This window comes from Crotalus tigris, unplaced genomic scaffold (genome assembly GCF_016545835.1).
Source record: "Crotalus tigris isolate CLP2741 ecotype Arizona unplaced genomic scaffold, ASM1654583v1 scf7180000018831.1652172, whole genome shotgun sequence".
Taxonomy (NCBI): Eukaryota; Metazoa; Chordata; class Lepidosauria; order Squamata; family Viperidae; genus Crotalus; species Crotalus tigris.
In genome coordinates this window covers 115,486-139,628 of record NW_024097221.1, presented here as the reverse complement: position 1 = coordinate 139,628, position 24,143 = coordinate 115,486, and the positions used below count along the sequence as shown (strand labels likewise).

Below are 24,143 nucleotides of genomic sequence, written 5' to 3'. Positions count from 1 at the left end.
TAAAAAGTTCCCATGAATAAAGTTAAAAGCTAAAATAGTAGTATCAATATTTCTTTTGCACAGAGACTTGGAATTCCTATAATCTGTAGAAACAATGACATGAGTAGTCTGTGGTCCTTTTGAACAGTTTTCCTTAAACATAGGAAATTCTAAATACAGATGAATCTTTTTGTTTAAAATTGTCTGTCCTATTCCTGTATGCAACATGATACAAATTATGTTGCTTAAAGGATGCAGAATGTCTATCAGCACCTTTCATCTGTGAAAACGTACACTGTTGAACAGATACAGTATGTTACGAAACCGATCACTTACTGGTTTGGGTTGGAAAATATAACTTAAATTTCCTCATTCTCTGCCTTTCCATAAAGTTTGACCTGCATTGATTGTAGGGCAATCTTTTTCTAAATTTGTAGAAATTAAGATGTGATTCTAAATACCTTTGGAGTTCTTATCATACTTCTAAGATTATTTATACTTTACATTTATTTACAACATTTATTGGGTGCCTGTTTTAACATAAGGTAAGTCTGGGAGGTTTACAGTCATTAAAATATGTCTATACGTATACATTGAAATATAAATAAATTAAAATCAAACATTAAAATCTAAGGACATGTGGAGAGAGTGGAGATGGAGTGGGAGGAGATGGGACCTGCTGTTACTCGATCAACCACCTTACTGGGCTGTTCCCCCAATGGGGCGCCAAGCCAACTGGCAGAGGTACATTTTTAGGCCCAGAGGGCAGCAGCCACAGCGGAGAAGGCCCCCCCTCCTGCCGTCCGCCAGCCGGAATAATCAGGCTGATGAGACCTACAGCATGCCTCTTCTGCCAGCACGAGTGGGACAGGTCAATCCCAGTGGGGTGAGACCGTCCCTCAAATAACCTGGTAGGATAGATTTATATCTGCAACAGCATTAGCTTTTTAAGCTCTATTTAAAAGATAGCATTTTAATTAATTTGTTTACCTCTAACACTTAAATCATTCTTAGAAAATGGCATTTTTCAGCCCTGCATGTTTAAAACTACAGTATTTTTTTCAATCCATAAGATTTAATTCAATGATGTACAGGACAAAACAATGAGGTTCATTTTATATCTTCCATATAAGGCCTGAATGTATGATCAACATCAATAATTTGGGGATATGGTTTGAGTAAGCTTAAGATAATGGATTAAGAACATAGGACTTAACCATCAATATGTGTTTAGAATTTTGCCAGTAATACAACTTTTAAAGACATAGACAATAAACTTTTATTTAATGTAAAGACATTTCTATCAATGATGGAATGATTCTCCTTCCCTCCCTCCCTCCCTCCCTCCCTCCCTCTCTCATACACACACACACACACACAATCTCACATCTGGACACATACCAAACTTTGACAGGGTATTATCATTGTATACATGTGGCCACATGAATGAACTAGTTATTTTGGATTATATCAAGGCTTGTATAAAATAGGGAAATTTTATAGGAATAGCATCATAGTTTATTATAAGAGAATTTATAGCAGTCTGAATTAGTTGGGGTCCTAAAGGAAAGGAAACAAATCTGGCAACATTAAGCAGATTTTCAGAGAAAACTTGTAAAAGTGTGTATTTCTACAGGCATTCTACTGGGATTAGCGTGTACTGGGATATTTTTACAAAATCCTTAATTTTTTCTTATTTTAGTAAATATGACTCTTGTTTTTTAGTTACTCATCTTCACCCTTGCGTAACTTTCCTTGCAAAAGGCCACTGGCAGAGAGGGACACATCCCTTTGGGGAATAATACTGTCAAAATATACTTCCGTGGGAATCTCTCTACTTGTTTGTTTTGGAACTCTGCCCCTTGAAGAAAAGCATATTCTCCCACCTATTTATCTCTCTATTGTACAGATTCATACATGGGCTGAAATGACTATGAGCTAAGGTAAATTTATTTGAACACAACATTAGAAGTCTGCAGTACTGTCCTTTATTTGCATGAATTATTCTTTCAGAACTAAAATCATTGCACAGATAGAATAGTAATTCCATGGAAATGGTCATCTATCTTAAAATATTATATCATGACATCGCTATAAGTTGTGGCTTTGTCTCTAAATTCAAAGTTTTCCAGTGAAACTAAATCCACACCTATTCAGGACCAAAAGAAAAAAATACTTTTTTCTGAATGTGTTGAATTGTCCTCCTATGAAGAAAGACTCCACTAACTGAGCCTCCTTAGCTTGAAGTAAAGAGCTAGTTGGTATAGTGGGTCCAAGCTAGAAACCATGAGTTCTAGTCCTAGCTTAGGCATAAAGCTAACTGAGTGACCTTAGGCCAGTCACTTTCTTCAGCCCTAGGAAGGAGGCAATGGCAAAAACCACTTCTGAAAAACCTTGCCAAGAAAATTATAGGGATTTGTCCAGGCAGTTTCTGAGAATTAGACACAATTGAATAGAAGCAAAAAAAGAAGATAAAAGAAGGTAATAACATGATAATTGTATATAAATTCATTCATGTCCAGAGATAATAGGCAGAGAGGAAACTTTTCCCATTCTTACAATGTCAGAAGTTTAAGGTATCCACCAAAATGAAATACAATCAGTTTCAGGACCAACAAAAGAGAATACCACAGCACAAAACTATGGAATTGGCTACCAGTAGTTGTAATGGTCGCCAATTTCTGCCATTTTAGAAGTGGACAGAAGAGATTGATGGAAGAATAGCCTGTGAATGACTACTCACTGATTGGCTCTTTACCACATCATGAATTATAGACAATTTACCATGCCATGGTGGTTGAGAAATGATGGGGTTCTCTATACTCCAGTTCAGCCTTGAGCTTTCCAAATGCATCTAGTTAGCTATGGTATGGCCTGGAACATTAGATGACCTGGGTCTATGATTTGATCTACATGTGTCTTTCCTATGTTCCTATCTCTGTAAATTTGGAACTTAAAATATGTAATATAAAAAAGATTTTAAATAAGTTTTTATAGCCTATTTAGAATCTTTTATATTTTCTACCCAGTATAACCCAATGAACTGTTGCAAAACCTGAATATAATGGGAATATGAGAATCTACGTTCAGTAAATTTAGTATTGTCTCTTTTCCCAAGTTTAATAAATGTATTATGAAAGATATATAGTATTACAAACCACGAATGATGCACAAGACACTATCACTACTACGTTTTACTGTTCCATCTGGATATGGACCACATGTATTGTTTCTACTTCCTTCTATTGCCAAAGCTTCTTTTTGTAAGCAAGCTGAAAACATTGTTATTTATTTTAGCAATGGCACTCTGGTAGACTAACTCTAATTCATTTGTATGCATATGTTTTGATATTTTTTTGTATTGCTTTAGTACATAACTTGCATTTTAAATTCTATATAGGAAATGTTAATATTATATAATGTGGGGATATGCATAACATGATAGGCAAAATAAAAATATCATAAATGAATAACATGATCTTGCAAATTAGATTAGATTCTGTCTTCTTATATGTTGGGGTTAACATGGGTTTCAATTGAAAAGCAGTACAGTACTCCTCAACATGAAGCATTATATTTGAATTAAAGATTCTATTAAAAAATTATAACCAATACCTGCCCATTAGTTGTCCCAGATATACACAGATTATGCCTCAACTGATCAAAGAGAGAAGCAAACTGGAATTAAGGAGAAACTTCCTGACAGTGAGGACAATCAGCCAGTGGAATAGCTTGCCTTCAGAAATCGTGGGTGCTCCATCACTGGAGATTTTTAAGAAGAAACTGGACATTCACCTATCTGAGATGGTATAGGTTCTCCTGGAACCAGTTCTCCAGGGGGCTGGACTAGAAGAGGTCCCTTCCAGCTCTATTCTATTCTATTCATCATAATTTAATCTCTCACATGACACATGGATTTAGTTGTACCACCAGAAATTCCTGCCATTTGAGAAAAATGCTGCTTTATTACTATTATTTTGCTTTTTTTCTTCTTTTAACTATACTACATTTTGCCTAATTTCTTTAATGAGTTAGGAGGTATCTTTAATTTTTCAAAATTTCTAAAATCATTGCTCTTTGCTCAGTCTCTAAAAATTTGTCTGTCTACATGCTGCAACGCTAAGTGTCCTAAAAGATATTGAGACTAATTCCTGGTAACTACATGTACCAGTCTATGTACATATTTTGACAATACAGGAACTTTTTCCTGCTTCCCTTGGGATTTTCCCATCAAACATTAGCTAACTTGGCCCTGTTTACCCTTTTCTAGATCAGTCAAGGTTTCCTAGCTGCTGCCACCTGGTCCATTGTTGGCTGAATGCTAATAACATTCAATAACTGGATAGTATATATTCTACCATCATGTTTTGATAGGAGACTTTGAAAAAAGCTTAAGGAAAGCTCATCAATTTCACCTTAAGAAAACTCACCAATTTTTCATTTTAAAATGATCACTTGAGAAAGTCATGTGCCCTTATACAGGTTTGTTAAATATAATGTCTCTAATAAAATAGTATTCAATTTGCATTTTAGTACAATCACTTTTAAGCGGAAGCCCATTATATAAATAAAGTTGTCAATAAATGAAACCAAACATAATGTATAATATTTTGTGTGAATAAAGGCTACATGTTCACATTTATATTTGAACATGGTATTCGTAGTATGTATGTACGTATATGTATGTATGTGTATGTATGTGTATGTATATGTATATATGTAGATGTAGATAGATAGACAGATGAAAAAACTGCAGTCAGCAAATATTATCCCATAGAAAACTATATATGATAAAGAATGTCCATGCAATGCAAATGTTCCTTCTTGTAGCTTGATAAATATAAAATATGGATGCCCAGGACCACATGAAAAATACATTATATTAAAGACTAGTTTCCAAGTATGCTAGAAAAAAATGCTTAACTGCATGGGAATCTATGAAGGCTTTGAAATTCTCAAGAACTTTTCAGCAACTAATCAATATAGTAATTATTTTTATATGCACAGTAAAATAAAAGGAACAAGAATAATTACATCTTCATCTCTTTCTAGCTCAAGACCAGCCTGCATAAGGTTGCTTTCATATTCTTCTCTGCGGAATCTCTTGTCATCTTCATGATAATCCATGTGAGGTACGCTTTCATCCATGCTAAGCTGCCCTCCTTTTCCAGGAAGTGGTTTATCTTGCTTAACACTTCGAGGCGCCAAATCATTGAAATGGATTCGCCGAGTGAGTGTCCTACTAAATGAGGACTTCTTGTAGTGGTAAACCAGAATATAATCCACTTTTCTTTTCCCATCTCTAAAAAAAAGTCCATATTTGCAGTTGGCATCTGGATCTTGTGACAATGAGTTTAATAGCTGTAAATGAAATGAAAGAGATTGAAATAAATGTTGACATTAAAAATGAAAATAGTTAAGGATTAAATAGTTATTTTTAGGCACAGCAAAGATCATGGATAAACTTGCCAGACTCTAAACTTACAAAACACTGCACTTTAATATTTAAAACTTTGTTGATGGGCCAGGGGCCTGAAATGGTAAACAAAGAACAAACAAATAACAAGCCATCTGAGGTAACAGATGATTTCACTCATTTGTTTTGCACAGTACACTGGCTTTATGAAATCTCTGTATGTTAAGATCTCAAGTTACTACATCCTGAAAATCATTAGCCGATTTTCTACTAAAAATACAGATCGTGTTGAGTGCTTTGGGATTTTTTTGTTTAATACTGTCTTAAACATGGGTTGAGATCATGTGCTTTACTCTACAAGGGATATTTGTCTTTTTACTATTGACAAATAGATTAATGTTATATTCAAATATCTGAAAAAGAGATCAGTTTTAATAGAGAATGAAAGAAACCAGCTGGTCATGTAGCCCAGCCAAAAAAGGTCCATGGACTTCGGCCAGTAAGGGACCAAGGTTCAGTTTTTGCTTCATTCGTGATACTTTCTCATGGAAAATTAAAATGGAAATACAACTGTCATTCTACCCCCTGCAGTTTTATGATAACTGGAAGTAGTATTGCAATTAAAGTTGCATTTTTTCAAAAGATATATGCCTTTAAAAATTAAGTTTCTAAGCAAAAACTTTAAGACTTATGGGTCCTAATTTATCTTTCATTAAAAGTATTTGTTGCTTATTTGTAGATCATGATTAAGGAAACCATGGCTTAATATAATATGTGGGCACATTTAGCGTGGATAAACCAAGTTTACTCAGAGATGTATAGCAGGAGGTGTATTTGATTTACAATTCCTAAAACAATCACAACACTTAGGATTGTTATTTTATCCCCTCAAACTCACAAACTAAAATGTAAGTCACAGGACAGAACTTCTAAACAGAAGATAGCTTTCAAAATGCTGAAGTGTCAAGTGCTACATAAATAGATGCACCTGTAAAGACTTTTGCAACTCACTACATTAGGAAAATTTGATACCTTAGCATCACCATATGACTAAAAAGATTGAGTTACTCTGAGCAGTGAAAATTCATGCTGATGTTTCAGATTGGGAATGCCACTTATAAACCTACTTATCCTTAATTAAACAAAGTATTTCAAATCATTACTTTATTAGACTGTGAGAAGATAGAAAACTATCAATGCTTCCAAGTTTGCATGTGTGGTCTTTCTCCAGAGACCATTTTTTAATATCTTGGACTGAGGCATAAAAAAAGATGCTTCCTTTTTTAAGGGAAAAAAAGTTTAATCCATTTTTTTTGTGCTTTTTGACAAAGGTACCCTGACCTTTTGAATTTGTGAAAGTATTTTTGTTTAAGAACTTTAATAAGTTTTAGTATATAAATTCTAGCTAAAATGACTAAATGTCTTTACAATCTGGAGTAATAGAATTAACTAGGTTTTTAAGAGTAGGCTGGTCCACTATAGAAAATTGCATATAGACAATTAAATTTTTTTAGTGATCGATTAAATCTAATACAGACTTCAACTCTATTTCTTTGCTATATTTTTATTTCTTCTTTTTATAGTATCTACATTTATGGCAGGGGACATAAAGAACAATTTTTAAAGAATTTCAATCTTTTTATTCAGGATGTGTGCCTGTTTATCTTTCTGTATGTGCGTGTGCGTGTGTGTGTGTATGTGTATATATATATATATATATATATGCTGGAAAAATTGCATAAAAATACGACTCTTGGGCATGTCTATGGTACAAATAAAATATGAACACCAGGAGAGTATAAATATAAAAATATACTTTACTAAAAGCTGCCAAGCTTTCGTTTGGAAACTCCAAACATCATCAGGGCTAAGGAGCCAGTAAACAATGATGACTTAAATGGGTTTTGCCGGCATCTGCACCCGGCTCATGGACCGCGTCACCGGTCCCGGCCGGTTAATTAGTGTTCCAGATGTTTCTTTATTACTCTCCTTACGCTTCCTTCTATGGTTCTTCCGGATCATTCCTTCCACTATCTCATTACTGGTATTCATCTCCTCCACCACCCCTTTATCCTTATTTCCTTCCATAGCACTGACCCTCCTCCCCTTTTTGTTTTCATTCTCCACCCTGGGGGCATCTGTTTCTCCTCTATCAGTGTTACAAGCTTCCCTGGGCTCACAGACGCTCCCCCACACACACGTTTTTCTCAATCCCTGCTCCACACCCTTTCTTCTCACTCTTCCACTGTCATGAGTAACTTTCATACGCGTGTTACATATTTGGGGGTCTATACCCCCCTCCTCCGTCCTGGCAATCTTCGTGTCAACAGTTCTCCACCGTTCCATTTGTTTGCTGCGTGATCGGGTGCTTACCCCGTTTCTCAATTCACCCCCCCTCCCTATCGCACGCTCTTCCCCATTGCTGATAGGAACGGTATTCAGGCGGACACGAGGTCTCCAGATCTCTGCATTCTGATTCCCCGCGTTCTCACTCCCCTCTTCTGTGCTCGTCTTTGGGGGGACTTCAAAGTGTTCGTCCCGGGAGGGGGCTGTATTGTTGGTGGGGGTATTCCTTGTCTGCAGGGAATCCAGGCAGAATTCCGTGTCTCTCCCTTTCACCGTAAGGTTAATCGTCACATTGACTTACATCCAGCTCAACAAGCATTGAGGAAATGGGATTTTAAACACCATGCCAATTATTATAAGCGGCCTGAACAATGCTTGCACAGCTGTAAACGTGACGGGATACCTGGCCTCCATCCTGAACAGATAGATGGAACTTTGTCTAACCCTCTACACTCCAGGGACACCCCCGTCTCGCCCGATCAACACCAATACCACTCTAATGAACGTCTGAGGAGGCTACCACTGTCAAACACACGTAATCATCCACCGATGGAAGACCTCCCCCTTCCCCAATATCATCATGATAGACCCCCACCCCCAGAACTTAACAACAACTGTGGAGAGTGTGGAAGATCCAGCATGAGGAGCCTGCAGCCTGATGCTGTGGGTAGGGGGGAGAAGAAGAACGAAAGCATGGCTCGATTGCCTAGGCATACGGTGAAAGGGAGAGACACGGAATTCTGCCTGGATTCCCTGCAGACAAGGAATACCCCCACCAACAATACAGCCCCCTCCCGGGACGAACACTTTGAAGTCCCCCCAAAGACGAGCACAGAAGAGGGGAGTGAGAACGCAGGGAATCAGAATGCAGAGATCTGGAGACCTGGTGTCCGCCTGAATACCATTCCTATCAGCAATGGGGAAGAGCGTGCGATAGGGAGGAGGGATGAATTGAGAGACGGGGTAAGCACCCGATCACGCAGCAAACAAATGGAACGGTGGAGAACTGTTGACACGAAGATTGCCAGGACGGAGGAGGGAGGTATAGACCCCCAAATATGTAACACCCATATGAAAGTTACTCATGACAGTGGAAGAGTGAGAAGAAAGGGTGTGGAGCAGGGATTGAGAAAAACGTGTGTGTGGGGGAGCGTCCGTGAGCCCAGGGAAGCTTGTAACACTGATAGAGGAGAAACAGATGCCCCCAGGGTGGAGAATGAAAACAAAAAGGGGAGGAGGGTCAGTGCTATGGAAGGAAATAAGGATAAAGGGGTGGTGGAGGAGATGAATACCAGTAATGAGATAGTGGAAGGAATGATCCGGGAAGAACCATAGAAGGAAGCGTAAGGAGAGTAATAAAGAAACATCTGGAACACTAATTAACCGGCCGGGACCGGTGACGCGGTCCATGAGCCGGGTGCAGATGCCGGCAAAACCCATTTAAGTCATCATTGTTTACTGGCTCCTTAGCCCTGATGATGTTTGGAGTTTCCAAACGAAAGCTTGGCAGCTTTTAGTAAAGTATATTTTTATATTTATACTCTCCTGGTGTTCGTATTTTATTTGTACCATTATATTTATATATATATATATATATATATATATATATATATATATATATATATATATATATACACACACACACACACACGCACACGCACACGCACATACATACATACATATATATATGTAGGTCTTTGGTTATTCGGATTTTCTCCAGAGTAAAATTGGAAGTGTGTCTTGGCGACGTTTTGACGAAGTCCCATTCGTCATCTTCAGGCTGGTGTTTTCGGCTTCGTGCTTCGAGGAGCAATGTGTGGTCTTAGCTGTTTCTTCCTTTTAACTGCCAGTGGGGGTATGAACTGATTGGGTGGGAGCTTGGCTGTGTTCTGATTGGGTGGAGGTGTGTTCTGATTGGTTAGGGGCTTGGCTGTGCTCTGATTGGCTGGGGGAGTGTTCTGTTTGGGTGGGGCTTTGTTGTGCTCAGGTTAGTCTGAGTTGCAGGGGGATTTAAGATGGTGGGCTGCCTTGCTATTTTTGGCTTCGCGTTCGTGGTCGTGCCTCATCTTCATGGTGGGTGTCAGTTTGCTTCATGTATGGATTGGAGGGGTTTAAAGTGGCTAATGATGCAGCTGTGGTCTGGCTTCTGGTTTGTGGTCGTGCCTCATCATCAGTGTGGGTTTGGGTTTGCTTTTTGCGTGGATGTGTGGTGGTGACATCTTGTGTGGTTTTCGTGAGTGTGGGTCTGGTGTCATTCTTTGTGTTAGGGACTCATTTGACAATAAGGGCGGGTTTCCAAATGGCTGGTAGGCGGGAGGTATCATCTCATTTATTCATGCTGTGTGGGCGTTTTTCTATCTCAATAGCTTCTCTGATTATTCTGTTATTAAAGTGTTCAGTTTTGGCGATAGTTCTGGTCTTGTTAAAGTCAATTTCACAGCTGCATCATTAGCCACTTTAAACCCCTCCAATCCATACATGAAGCAAACTGACACCCACCATGAAGATGAGGCACGACCACGAATGCGAAGCCAAAACATAGCAAGGCAGCCCATCATCTCACATCCCCCTGCAACTCAGACTAACCTGAGCACAATGAAGCCCCCACCCAAACAGAACACTCCCCCACCCAATCAGAGCATAGCCAACCCCCCATCCAATCAGAGGACAGCCAAGCCTCTAACCAATCAGAACACACCTCCACCCAATCAGAACACAGCCAAGCTCCACCCAATCAGTTCATACCACCACTGGCAGTTAAAAAGAAGAAACAGCTATGATCGTACATTGCTCCTAGAAGCACAAAGCCGAAAACACCAGCCTGAAGATGACGAATGGGACTTCGTCGAAATGTTGCTAAGACACTTCCAATTTTACACGGGAGAAAACCCGAATAACCAAAGACCTACATATAAACACCCGCGAAAACCTCAGAAAACAAATGTCGTACATCTACGGGGAGGAAATCCACCATTTGACCAGGACGTGAAGTCCAAAGAGCTTCCATTTTATGTGACCTCGCATTCCTATGCAACTGCCGAGATCAAAATTTAATCCCCACATGCTTCCAATTGAAATTCTACTCCAACTCTGCAGCCACCAAACACATCCTGAAAAGAACAGAATTGGCCCTAATCAAAAATGAACTTCACACAAAAAGATTCCTCCTAGACCAAATCAACAAAGATCTCCTCACACTTCACCTCAAACTCAGCAACAAGATCCACCCCGCACTTTGGGACAAATCCAAACAACTCACCGTCTGGAGAGCCGAAACACAGACCACCCTCAAGATAGACACACACACCAACAAACTCCGAAGACTACAAGAACGCCAGAAACAAACCCCTCCTCCCTCACAGCCATACATAAAGCAAACAGTGCATAACATCTCAGATAGGATCCTCACCAAAGCCGAAACCAATGTGCTTTCCAAAGGATTCAACTTTGTAGTCGCTCCCAAACACATCCCCACTGAAACCATTATATGCGGAGTTGAAACCAGCCTGACCAAAATCAACCCCAACGACGCTAACAGAATCAGACTTGAAATCACCAACATCCTCTGCACCAGCAAGCCACCCACTACTTAACCTGAAAGAAGACACACCAGCATAATAATCCTACCAGCAGACAAGGGTAACGCCACGGTGGTTATGAACACATCTGACTATCAAACCAAATTAACCAACCTACTCCAAGACTCCACATACAAATCCCTAAACAAAGATCCCACCACCTACCTGGAAAAAACCACTAGATCCAAAATAAAAGCCTCCCCCATTAGCGAAGAGATCCAGCAAAGAATCATTCCCAGAGAGAAATCATCCAGATGCTCTAAGCTGTATGGTCTCCCCAAGATACACAAAGAAGGAACCCCACTTAGATCCATAGTCAGCTTCATAGGGTCACCTCTACAAAACCTAGCCAAATTTCTCACCAAACAACTAAGCCCTATGCAGAATCCATCACCTCACATGTAAAAAAACTCATTCCAGTTCATAGAGATCATAAAGAAACAAAACTTACAGCCCAGCGACCTACTCATGAACTTCGATGTCATATCCTTCTTCACCCAAGTGCCAATCAAAGAAGCCTTGACAGCTATCCAAAACAAATATAACCCCCCCAAACACATCCTAGATCTGACCAACCACTGCCTATCCAACACATACTTCATTTATAATAGACAAAAATACAAACAAATAGAAGGAGCACCCATGGGATCATCCCTCTCACCTGTCACTGTAAACCTCTACATGGAACACTTTGAAACTCAAGCTCTAGAAAAACCTGATCACAAACCCAAACTCTGGCTCAGATACGTAGACGACACCTTCATAATCTGGTCACATGGGAAAGAAAAATTGGACAACTTCCTCACACACCTCAACAGCCTACACCCCAAAATACAGTTCACCATGGAAACAGAAGCTAATAACCAACTTTCTTTCCTGGATGTCTTAGTCTACAAGAAATCCAATGGCTCCCTAGGACACACCATCTACCAGACGAAAACACACACAGACCTCTATCTGCACGCACTCTCACACCACCACCCAGCACAGATCAACTCCGTAGCCAAGACACTCATCTCCAGAACAAAATGCTTAGCTGACAAACAACACTTAAAAACCGAACTACACACTCTCACTAATGTACTAACATCCAATGGATTCCAAAGAACTAAGATTACCAACCTAATCCAAAATGAAACCCCCACCAAAATCCAAGACAGAGAACAAGAAAACGGCAAAGCCCTCCTCCCATACATAAAAGGCACCACAGACAGAATCAGCAAGATCCTCCACAAACACAACATCAAGACAGCATTCTGCACAAACAGAATAATGTCCACCATCCTAAGAAACCCCAAAAACAAAATTACTTAGAAAATTAAGTATATGAAATCCCATGCACCGCTTGCCCCACCACATATATCAGACAAACCAACAGAAGAATAAGCGCACACACTGAAGAACATAAGAACTCAGTCAAAAAAGAGGAACCAACTTCTTCCCTGGTCCAACACCTTAAAGCCACAGGACATGAAATTGACTTTAAAAAGACCAGCACTATCGCCAAAACTGAACACTTTAATATCAGAATAATCAGAGAAACCATCGAGATAGAAAAATGCCCACACAGCATGAATAAATGAGATGATACCTCCTGCCTCCCAGCCATTTGGAAACCCGCCCTTATTGACAAACGAGTCCGTAACACAAAGAATGACACCAGACCCACACTCACGAAAACCACACAGGATGTCACCACCACACATCCACGCAAAAAGCAAACCCAAACCCACACTGATGATGAGGCACGACCACAAACCAGAAGCCAGACTACAGCTGCATCATTAGCCACTTTAAACCCCTCCAATCCATACATGAAGCAAACTGACACCCACCATGAAGATGAGGCACGACCACGAACGCGAAGCCAAACAACAGCAAGGCAGCCCACCATCTCACATCCCCCTGCAACTCAGACTAACCTGAGCACAACAAAGCCCCCACCCAAACAGAACACTCCCCTAGCCAATCAGAGCACAGCCAACCCCCATCCAATCAGAGCACAGCCAAGCCTCTAACCAATCAGAACACACCTCCACCCAATCAGAACACAGCCAAGCTCCCACCCAATCAGTTCATACTCCCACTGGCAGTTAAAAGGAAGAAACAGCTACGATCACACATTGCTCCTAGAAGCACAAAGCCGAAAACACCAGCCTGAAGATGACGAATGGGACTTCGTCGAAACGTCACCAAGACACTTCCAGTTTTACACGGGAGAAAACCCGAATAACCAAAGACCTATACATACATACATACACACACACACACACACACACAATTTACTTTTCCATTAATTATCACTGGCAATGTCTAATTAGTTTCTTGTTATATGTGTTTGTATTGCTTTCGTGTCATGTTTACCTATTTATTTATAACAGTAAGAAACCTAGCAGATTTCTCCACTGCAAAAACATGGTTGTTTCAAGTCCTCTAATATTCTTTCAAAGCACTCAATCAATCTTGTGTTGATTCATAGTTTTGCAATTTAAGAAATTAAAAAAGGGCACAAGATTTTATTGAATGCAAAGGGGTTCCTTTTCAGCTCCGTTGCTTCATTCAATTCCCCATTACTTGCAAGAATTGTCTAGGGGTATACAAATGTAGAATTTAACAATCATTGTTACCCCAGTTATGAATGACCATAATGGTACCATAATTCCAATGCTTACATCGACCTCCCATTCTGACCAAATCATGTAGACGCAGGAATATATTCTTTCCCCTTTAATATTTGCATAGTGGGAGAGATACACAGAAGTGTGCAATTACACACAATTGCAACATGTGCCTCTAAAAGTATTATTTCCATGTTATTATGCTATTACATTATGTTATTGTTACACTGATTTCAAATTTTCACTGGAAACCCCAGAGTTAAATTTTATAACAAAGCCTTTCTCCTTAAAAAGAATGTACAAAGCCTACATACATATGCATTCAGTTATTCCTGCCAAATGCCATTTAAATTCACTAACCAATAAGTAATTATTAATGGAAAGGGTACAAATATTTTTTTCTTCACTATTTTTGAAAGGCAATTCGGCTTCTAGAACTTTGCAAGTCATAGTTCTTCTAAGTTCCTTTCTAAGTGGGGGTAATTATAATGCTCTATCAAGAAACAAAACATTGGGTTCCAATTTTCTTAACCTACTTTCTTTTTTATTCTTAATTTTATTAGTTCACCTAATCACAAGACCTTGTCCTATTTATTAGTAAGGTGTTTTTAACCATGCCATTTGTACTGTTATAACTTTGTCTTCCCTACATATATGGATTTCTAAGCCTATTAACTTCATTCTTTTATTTGTATTTGTTTGTTAGATTTATGTCTCCATTTTTTTCAGGACTATACTACACTCCTTCCTCCAGCTTTTTTCCACAACAACATTCTTGTGCAATTCAAATTATCCCTCAAATTTAAGTAGCTATCCATAAGTTTGGGCCTTGGTTCCTCTGGCTTGCTCCAATACTTTAATTGCTATTTCTTAAAAGCTTTTGCTGTCCTATTTGATATGTTAAAATCGTAGATTTGATTTTTCTTTTAAATAGTTGAAACAGTGAGCTTTGAAAATTGACTATATATACAAAATTGGCTTATGTTAAGATTATCAATTTGGTTTTGATCTTAAGTTGCAAAATAAGCAGCGATCCACAGGTTAAACTCTGCCACTATTACTATCACAAAATATATGTGCCAATAAACATCATAGCCTTTGATATTTTCAATCTTTAAAGCAACACAGCTTAATTTAAAAATTCAAATTAGATTTGCATGTGTGTAGGTTAAATACCACTAACATTTTAATTCTGATAAACAGACGCATACTTCTGAGGATTGCATTGATATAAATATAAAAATCAATAAGATTAATCTTACTTTGAAAAGTTATACAATATGGGTACTTAAAGATTACAGTGAAAAAAATCAGAAACTCCGTATTATTTCTATAATGCAATTAGATGCAAAATACTTACTTACATATTTGTGTGTTTATACATGTGTGTGTGCATATACAGAATTGTAAACACACACACACACACACAAACACAGACACACACACAGGTGTCTATCTTTTTTCCCATATGATTCTTCAGAATGATGCTATTCCAAAGAGAAACTTTTCATTCTTATTTTTTATAAATGACCCAAAAGCTATGCCATGTTTTTAGTGACTAATGCTTGAAATAGCCCTGCATTTGGAAGGAAGAGAGTACTATGAGCTGTACAATGTCAGCCACAAAATTGCACGGCACTAAGGAAACTAACCTGTAGTACCTGGATGCCCCCTTAATCCACAGACCAGGTGAGAAAGCGGCTCTTCTACTTACCGTACTCTCTGTCCGAACATAGCCGATGTCTTCAATAGCTCTGATGTTGATGATGTGGATTCCCTTCTCCTCGGCAGGTAATGTGGAGTATTTCTCATTCATCCTCATTGTTGTTTCATTAGAGGCATCCCTGAAATTTTCTGGGAGAAACTCCACCCCATGAAACGAACCGTCAGGGTCTAAAGAAAAGGGAAACAGCTTAGCTTAGAGCTTTTCGTGGCATCTCGTTTCCAGCTGGAACATGTCCAGGTCTGCCTCTCTCCGTCTTTTGTTTTCTGCTCTTTGAAAGGACCTGCCCTGTCTTCTCTCCCTTATGCTCCCCGGCTCTACTCTGAACACTTGTATGCTTTGTCCAGGTTCCTTCTTGGCATCGGCTCGGCTAATCCGCACTGTAGAAAAGATTCTGTGTCACAATATAGATGCTGCCAGACTCTTTAGACTGCAGTAGCAGCTGAATGAATTGAATGTCTAATTAATTGTTTCACAAACAGCCATTACAAATTCATTGTCCTCAACACACAACAAATAATAGTAGCATATAAACAGAACAAAACAGAGACCCACACGGAATATGCTGCATCCCAACTTACTTACGCAGCCGTACCATATAAATAATGTTATAGTCAGAACATGAATTGAGCCGATTCTGTCAATTTTAAAGAATTATGAAATTTTAAACAATGGCACCGTGTATACCTGAGCCCCTACTGTTACAAGTGTTAACAATGTAAGATGTAAGGCAGAACAAGCCTATCACATAATGAACAGATATCATAAAAATATGATTTCACTAACATAAAGCTGTAACCTATAAAGTAAAAATGAACTTCTAGTAAATTCCAGGATAAGTATAATTTAAATCCCAAGTTTTGTATCACCACTACATTAGATAGGTGCTGATTTACTTACCAAAGTCTAATAGGGATGCATTATAACACAGTGCATTTTTCTCTATTGTCAGTAGGGTACACTAAAACAATAACTCTATAGTGGACCTTTTTTTTTGAGATTGCCATCACTCCTTTAGTCACTATGTAAGGATAATAGGGTGATTCAAAGTTCTTCACACCTTAATAATCTATAATCCTGAATCTTACATAAAGAATGAGATGGTCTAATGAAGATGGTAGTTTAAAAGATCCAGATAAGATTAGAGATGCATAACTTGCTTCTCAAATTATTTTTCCCCATGAAGCACAATGTTTGGGTGACTGCCAGGCAAAGCTAACTATCATGCAACTATTGGCACCACATCTCCAACTTTGCTATATGAAATGCTCTGAGGAACTATATTTCGGACCTTCTTGTAGGCACGCATTAGAATACTCTGCAACAGGGGGCAATCTTCATTATAACACCTGTTGAATTGATACAACATTAAATAAAATCATAACAAACTATGAACAAGTAAAAAAATATGACTAGAACACTAATTGAAATTTTTCTTAAATTAAGACTGACTGGAGCTGATGTGTACTGTTGAATCAGCACTTATTATAGTTTTAAAAAAACTGGAAAAAATATTGCTTGAGCAAACTATTACATAACACACAGTCACTTTTTGAAGTTGAGCTGTTCCCAACTATCCCAGAGATCTTGCAAAGCTTGATAATAATGGCTCAACAATTAATAAAATCAAAAATGATCAGTTCAAGGATATATTTTTTCCTCTTCTAGTTGAAAAAGGTAACTCTCTGCATGTTGTATCTACATCCACTTTGAAAAAGCAGTTAGGACTAACACCCTAAAAGTTGGATACCAAGGCTAGTTGCAAAACTTTCTGGGCAGAGATAGCCTGACATCAGTTCTATGTGCTCTAATAACCTCTTGGCTGGATTTCTGCCATGTGTTATATGCGGGGCTATTTTGGAAGTTTTGGAAACTTCAGATAGTCTAAAATAGAGTTGTAATATTATTAACTGGAGCTGCTCTAATCCATATTATGATATTAAATCAGTGCTCGGCCAGCTGTATTGGCTTTCTCGCTCATTTTTTTTCCCCAGGCCCAGTTTAAGATTGTAGTGCTAATTTTTAAAGAACTGAGTGGCTTAGGGCCAAAATAGCTCATGGAATGCTCCTTTGTATGCACTAGCCTGGTGAATTAAATGCTGGAGATTTACGCAATTTTATAAGGAGGAATGTTGGTTGAATTCTTGAAAGAGAAAGAACTTTATTCTAAATATGCCCAGGTCTGTAGAAGTAATCAGCTTCTCTCTCTCTCTCTTTCTCTTTTTACATGGAAACATGTAAAGATGTAAAGAGACAGCTAGTTGCACATACTTGCCTCCAATGTGTAACACTGGCAGGTTATTACCGGGTTAAACTGAGAGGTCTACAGTTCTCCCTCATTCCAATGAACATGCAAACATGATGGATGATGGCCCAGGTGCATATTTATTTATTATTTATTAAACAGATTTATAGAGCTGCCCAACTCTCACACGGTGACTCCTATGTGTTAATAGTATGACACACTATATTCTGTTCATGCTCTCTATATCAGGTTCTGTTTCAGATATCAATAGCATCCTGATTCCATTGGCCATAGCCATCTGCCCTATGTATATATGACAGGTCATCCATTGCTTTTGATGTTTGTGCTCTGATCTTTTGATTCAAGCACACATGGCATCAATTCAAACTTAAATGTTTGGTGTTATCAAACTTAAATGTATCAAATCCTGATTCATTAACTATGTACACATCACATATGTGAATTTGAAGAATATCTGTAAACTCAATTATATTCATGTGTGTGACAGATGAATGCATATGAACACACATCATGCAAATATAGCAAAAAGCTAAAAAAACTGAATGAAAGGCTGTATGCACTTAAGTCATACTTGTTTGTGTGTGTTCCATCATATCACATTAATTGTGTATGACTTAAACTATACCACCTTTTTCAATACATCACAGAAATAATAGCTAGGTGAACATATGTAACCTGGACCTTGGTATTGTATTTGCTTGGGATAAATTATGTAGTATTATGAAGAAATTTTAATCACAGCAGAATTTTGTGGGTTAACCCAAATAAAATATAACCCCAACCAAATCCTTTCAAAATCAACTCAAAAAAGCTGCATATACAAATGTTTGAGAATAAACTCATTTGGGAATAAGAACATATAACTGAATTGCTTAGCTGCTATCCTAGCTATATTTGAAGAGATTATAATATCTGTATATCAATCCTGTAGCTCAGGATTGAAGTAAAGAATCCTTGGTGTTCTCTTAGCTTTGTTATTTGCTTGCAGATGTTTCCTTACCCAACCCAATAGCATCATCAGATGCTACCAAATCAGGTAATATAATGTATGCAAGCAGACAACAAAGTTAGGACAGCTTCAAGAATTCTACATACCTGAAGAGCTATCACTTCCAACTGGTATGTTTAGAGTATTAATCACTTCATTTAAGGAAAAATAATCTTTTAATAAGATCATCTATACTGAAAGTTCAGACATTAGGGTAAGTAAGAAGTGTTTTCATTGTTGCTTCCCTATCTACCACTGAAGACTTAAGAAATCTTATCAGTAAATTATTATCTTATGTATAAAACATCTTTCTAAAATATCTACCTTAGTCATATTTTCTCAATCAAGTAACACATTTGATAATAATGTGTTACTTTTAGAGTACAGCAGTGCCAAAGAGATCACGACCAGTAGTTGCTGTCTATTTATCTATAAATGCACATATACACTGTATACAGATTCTTAACATTCTTTAGTGTTTTTAATATGTAAAATTATACAAAGAGTAGATGCAAAGAAGTAAACTATAAACCTTTCATTCAATTATTGTAAAATGAAGCACAATAAGATTAAGTGAATTTCCGGAACCACCCAGGAAATTTTTGTTAGAGGCAAGAACACTAAATCCATCATTTCCCCTTTTCTCACTTGCTTTATGTTCCATAAATATCACAAATATTGTAAAATAATTAGTATAGTTTGGACTTATGTGCGTGTTCTATCAAAAGTAAAGATGCTAATGGTTGATCTTTCCTCATCGTCGTCAGTCATTCAGGTATGTCCAACCCTTGGCCATTCTATGGATCAGCACTCTCCATGCCTTTTTGTCTCCCACTGTCACCTTCATGCCATGGTCATCTCGGTGTCATCCTTTATAGTGTCTAGCCAATGGGTACTAGGGTGGACCGTTCTCCTTTTTCCGCTGATCATTCCCAGCATGATTGACTTTTTAAGTGAATCAGCTTACATGACATGACCAAAGTATGACAGCCTCTTTGGCAATCTTGGTTTCAGGTAATATTGAAGTGATCCTTCTTATGCTTATTGAAATAGCCTGAGCCACATTACTCAGAAAGTAGGCCTTAAAAGAAGGGGTATTTATATCCTCAACAAAAATCCTTTTGTTATTCATCATTTGTATGTGACAACATGAAGAGACATTTTCTCATTTTTTGCTCTATATTAAGTGATTCAGTTGTCATTCAATTTTCCTGTTAGGAATTGGTTCTCACAAGTGTTTCAGTAGAACCAAGTATATGCTTGATGAGAAGGAGAAAGAAGTTTGTTGAGACACTGAAGGAAAGACGGCTAACCTGGTGAGCTTGATTAAGCCTACAGGCTAGAGGTTCCAATCCTTAGCTTTAGTTTGGCAACTTCAATAAGTGTAGCTCACAAGGTAGGGAGAACAGTGGTAATAAATTACTACTGTGAGTCCTAAGACAGAGAAAAGAGACTCCCCACTAATATTAAATGATGACAGTTGGCATAGCATCCTTCTCAGAGATCACTCAGAAACAATAATCACTTCTGAATTATAATTCATGATTGAGCATCTTAATTTTTTTTATATAATAAAAAGTAGGAAGTCCTAAGCAATCATGTGAAGGCCTTATGGAAAGAAAAATAACAAAGATATATGATCTCTGGTGTGGTTACCATTTTATAAATGTCCTCATCATTAAGATAGTACATGGATAAGACATAGGAATAGAGATCAGAACAGATCTCCTCAATCAGCTTGACTGCAGAAAGCTGATAGAAAGCCAATCATATTGTCCATTGAATATAAACTGTATTACATTTAATATACAGATGTGCCAAGTAATGCATTATTTATAAGTATTTGCAAACATTTTTAAATATCCTCTGAAGAACCAAAAGAAATTACATTAAGTTGGAAGTGGAGTAGTATCTCTCCAGAGATTTACAGAACACCCACCATAATGATGTTCCAAAAAATCTTTGAAAACCTTGCTGTTCTTCCAGGCTTTGGGGTAAGGTGGTTGTTGAGCTCCTGTAGATTGTTTTTATTGTTATGTATGGCTTTCCCTTTTGGACACCTATGATGTGTTCCATAATTTTTATTATTCTTTGCTTTTAAAGAAAGTTGTTTTTCAGTAAGGTGGCCTCTAAATTCTATAAATAAATAACTGGACCCTTTAACCCCAGGCTTTGTCCTGAAACAGGTAAGAGATTATAAATTTTCTTCATGCATATGCTTGGAAATACTTTGATGCATTGACTATGGTGCACCTTGAATTTAAATATCAGGGAACAAAACACAGATGATGCAGAATAATTTCTGTTTCCTATTAAGTTACTCTTATGCATGTTATTTCTTTAGACCTCCAAAAGATTTTGCTACAGTTCTTCACCAATATTCTAATGTCTGAATTGAAGGTTGTCAACCTGATATCCATCAGATCTGAACATATCTGTCCAAACAACAACAGTATTAAAGGATTATAGAAATTTATTCAATCAATTTATATAGTTGCCCACTTCAACAATGACTTTTAGAGTTGCAATCCAATACACACATACTTTTCAATCTTAACAAATGCCTCTGAAACTGGTGAGACATAAAAGCATCAGTACCATGGTCTGAACTTGGTGCTCTTTGCACCAAATCATTTACAATATACATCTGTCTCTTGATGTTCCTGGCAACAATGACCCACACAATGCTCTTTAGGCCATCCACTGGCCTAAAATATTAGGCTCTAAACTTTTCCTTCTGAGAGAACATGTGTCTTTCTATTCTATCCATCATCTGCCTTTTCCAATTTGCTTTTTCTAGTTCACATTATATAGAGCTCATGTTAGTTGCTCTAATTAACTTCTTATATAAGTTTGTGGTCCTTAAAATGTTCCATTTTCATTGAATAGTCTTTCCCAACTTGCATCTCTCCAGAAATTCATGCCAGAATAGCCATCAACTGTATTGGCGGGTAGTCTAAAAATTATAATTTCAAACATCTGGAAGACTGCATTAAACTGAATATGGTAATGTAGGTCTGTTATAAAATCTGAAGAGAATTCTGAATTTAAGAGATGGATGAAAAAAATGTTCTATTAAAAGCATTAAAACAAATGTGTATTTTTCTACCTTCCAACAAGTAAATACAAACACATACAAGAAAACAATAAACAATCCCGGATATACAATTAGGACGAACAGTTATAGAGTGCAGAGTAGATTGCTTCATTTCAACAGCAGTGAACACAAAACTATGGACATTCAGGAATATTTGTTAAAGTTTGTGTGTACATACACACACACACACCGACACACACTCACACACTCACACTCACACACACACACACACACACACACACATATCCAGATGTCCTCTTTGTCCTTTGCTTACTTTCCTAATGTAACCAGCAACTTGCCTCATTTAAATGCAACATTATCCACAAATGCAAGTTTTTCGTTGTTTAAAAAATGATAAAGTAGCCATAAAAAAATTAAACAATCTCCTAAAGATAAACTACCAGTGAAACTGTAATAAGGCCTGCCTCTTGTCAAAAGTTATTAAGGAACAAGTATGACAGACTTGTCCGCAAAAAGACATCACTTGCACATAGGACATATTTAAGGCCTGTCAGTGATTTCCCTCTGTTGATAGGTCTGCTTATTCTTAATATACACATCCTTTTATATTTGTATAAATCTAGTGCATTGTACAGAACAGTGATTTATTTGCTGAAGGAAATAACATGGTTTTCCAGTACCTAAATTTGAGCCCCTGCACATTACAGTCTTTTGTTTATCTAGATTATAAAAGAGCAAGGTCTTAAACTAAAACCAGTCTCCTTACATTTTTCTTCCTTTTGCATAAGAACTAAAGTCAATAAGGCCTTGCAAATCAATGTGTACAAAAATAGGATTGTTTCATCTAAAAGTAAAATGTTTGATTGATATGCCTAAAGTAGTTATTCTTAAAGTAGGTAAGTAAAATACTGATCAAACAGTTGCACCACATAACAGTGAAGACAGCCATAAAATATTGGTGGTTAAGGAAAAAAAAATAAGAGCCGAGGTGGCGCAGCAGTTAGAGTGCAGTACTGCAGGCCACTTTAGCTGACTGTGTTCAGCAGGTCAGCGGTTCAAATCTCACCGGCTCAAGGTTGACTCAGCCTTCCATCTTTCCGAGGTAGGTAAAATGAGGACCCAGATTGTTGGGGGCAATGTAAATATATATATACATTGCTTACTGGTGTACACTGCTTAGAGAGTGCTTGCACTTAAAGCGGTATATATGTCTCATAAATAAATAAATAAATAAATCTCAAATTTTCCAATATAAATACCAATCCTGCAAAGGATAAATTAGTATTTTACCTCCTTCATGCCACTGAACCATCTACAACAGACATGTCAAACTCACGACATCAGGTGATGTCGCGCAACGTATCGGGACGGTTTTGCCATTGCTGGCAATGGGGTGGGTGCGGCTTCCGGATGACACATCTGGCCCGTGGGCCAGCAGTTTGACACCCCTGATGTACAAGAATCACTATTTGTTAATGAGATCAACCTTCTCCAACTCATTGCCTGTCAGCTGTTTTGGCTTCATCTCTCATATTGGCTGGGAATTGTATGAGTTGAAATTCCAGCATTTTGTTTCTAACAGCAGCTAGCTAAATAGTCTAGCAAGGCATGATAGACATGCTCTTTTGATTGTACCAACAACTGTGTAATCAAAATTTGATTGATTTTGAAAGGACAAAATACTTACCATAGTGAATATCTATGGAGATTCTCAGTCATCCAGGTCATGGTTGTCCCAAAGGTGCTTTTTCAAGAGGCAACCATGAAGGGCTTTATAGGTGATTACTTGCACCCTGAATTGCAGCCAGAAGATGACTGGTAACTAGTGCAACTTGTGCAGCAGCAATAATGCATGAAGCAAAGAAGAACCTGCATGTGTATATGTATGAATAGTAGAAAAGTAGGTAAATAAGTAAATAAGTTTAATGGTTAAAGGACTAGACTAATGTCTATGGAGATTCTCAGTCATCCAGGTCATGGTTGTCCCAAAAGTGCTTTTTCAAGATGCAACTGGACTTTCTTGTTTTTCTTTGAAGACATTTCGCTTCTCACTCAAGACTGGATGGTGGAATCCTTCCATTCCGCATCATCCAATCAGAGCTGAAGAAGCTTCTTGGATGAGAAGTGAAACATCTTCAAAGAAAATTAAGAAAGTCCAGTTGCCTCTTGAA

General features: G+C 37.8%; 1 protein-coding gene across 12 annotated transcripts in view; it reads right to left on the bottom strand.

The window, feature by feature from the left end:
• ANO1 (anoctamin 1) overlaps positions 1 to 24,143 on the bottom strand; it is a 166,204-nt gene that overhangs the window by 68,548 nt on the left and 73,513 nt on the right. For all 12 annotated transcript variants that reach the window (XM_039356891.1, XM_039356884.1, XM_039356888.1 and 9 more), the window contains 2 exons: positions 15,652 to 15,830; positions 5,014 to 5,340 (listed from right to left, as the gene is read on the bottom strand). In XM_039356891.1, the coding sequence (XP_039212825.1) occupies positions 5,014 to 5,340; positions 15,652 to 15,830 (506 nt within the window). The remainder of the gene's footprint in view (positions 1 to 5,013; positions 5,341 to 15,651; positions 15,831 to 24,143) is intronic.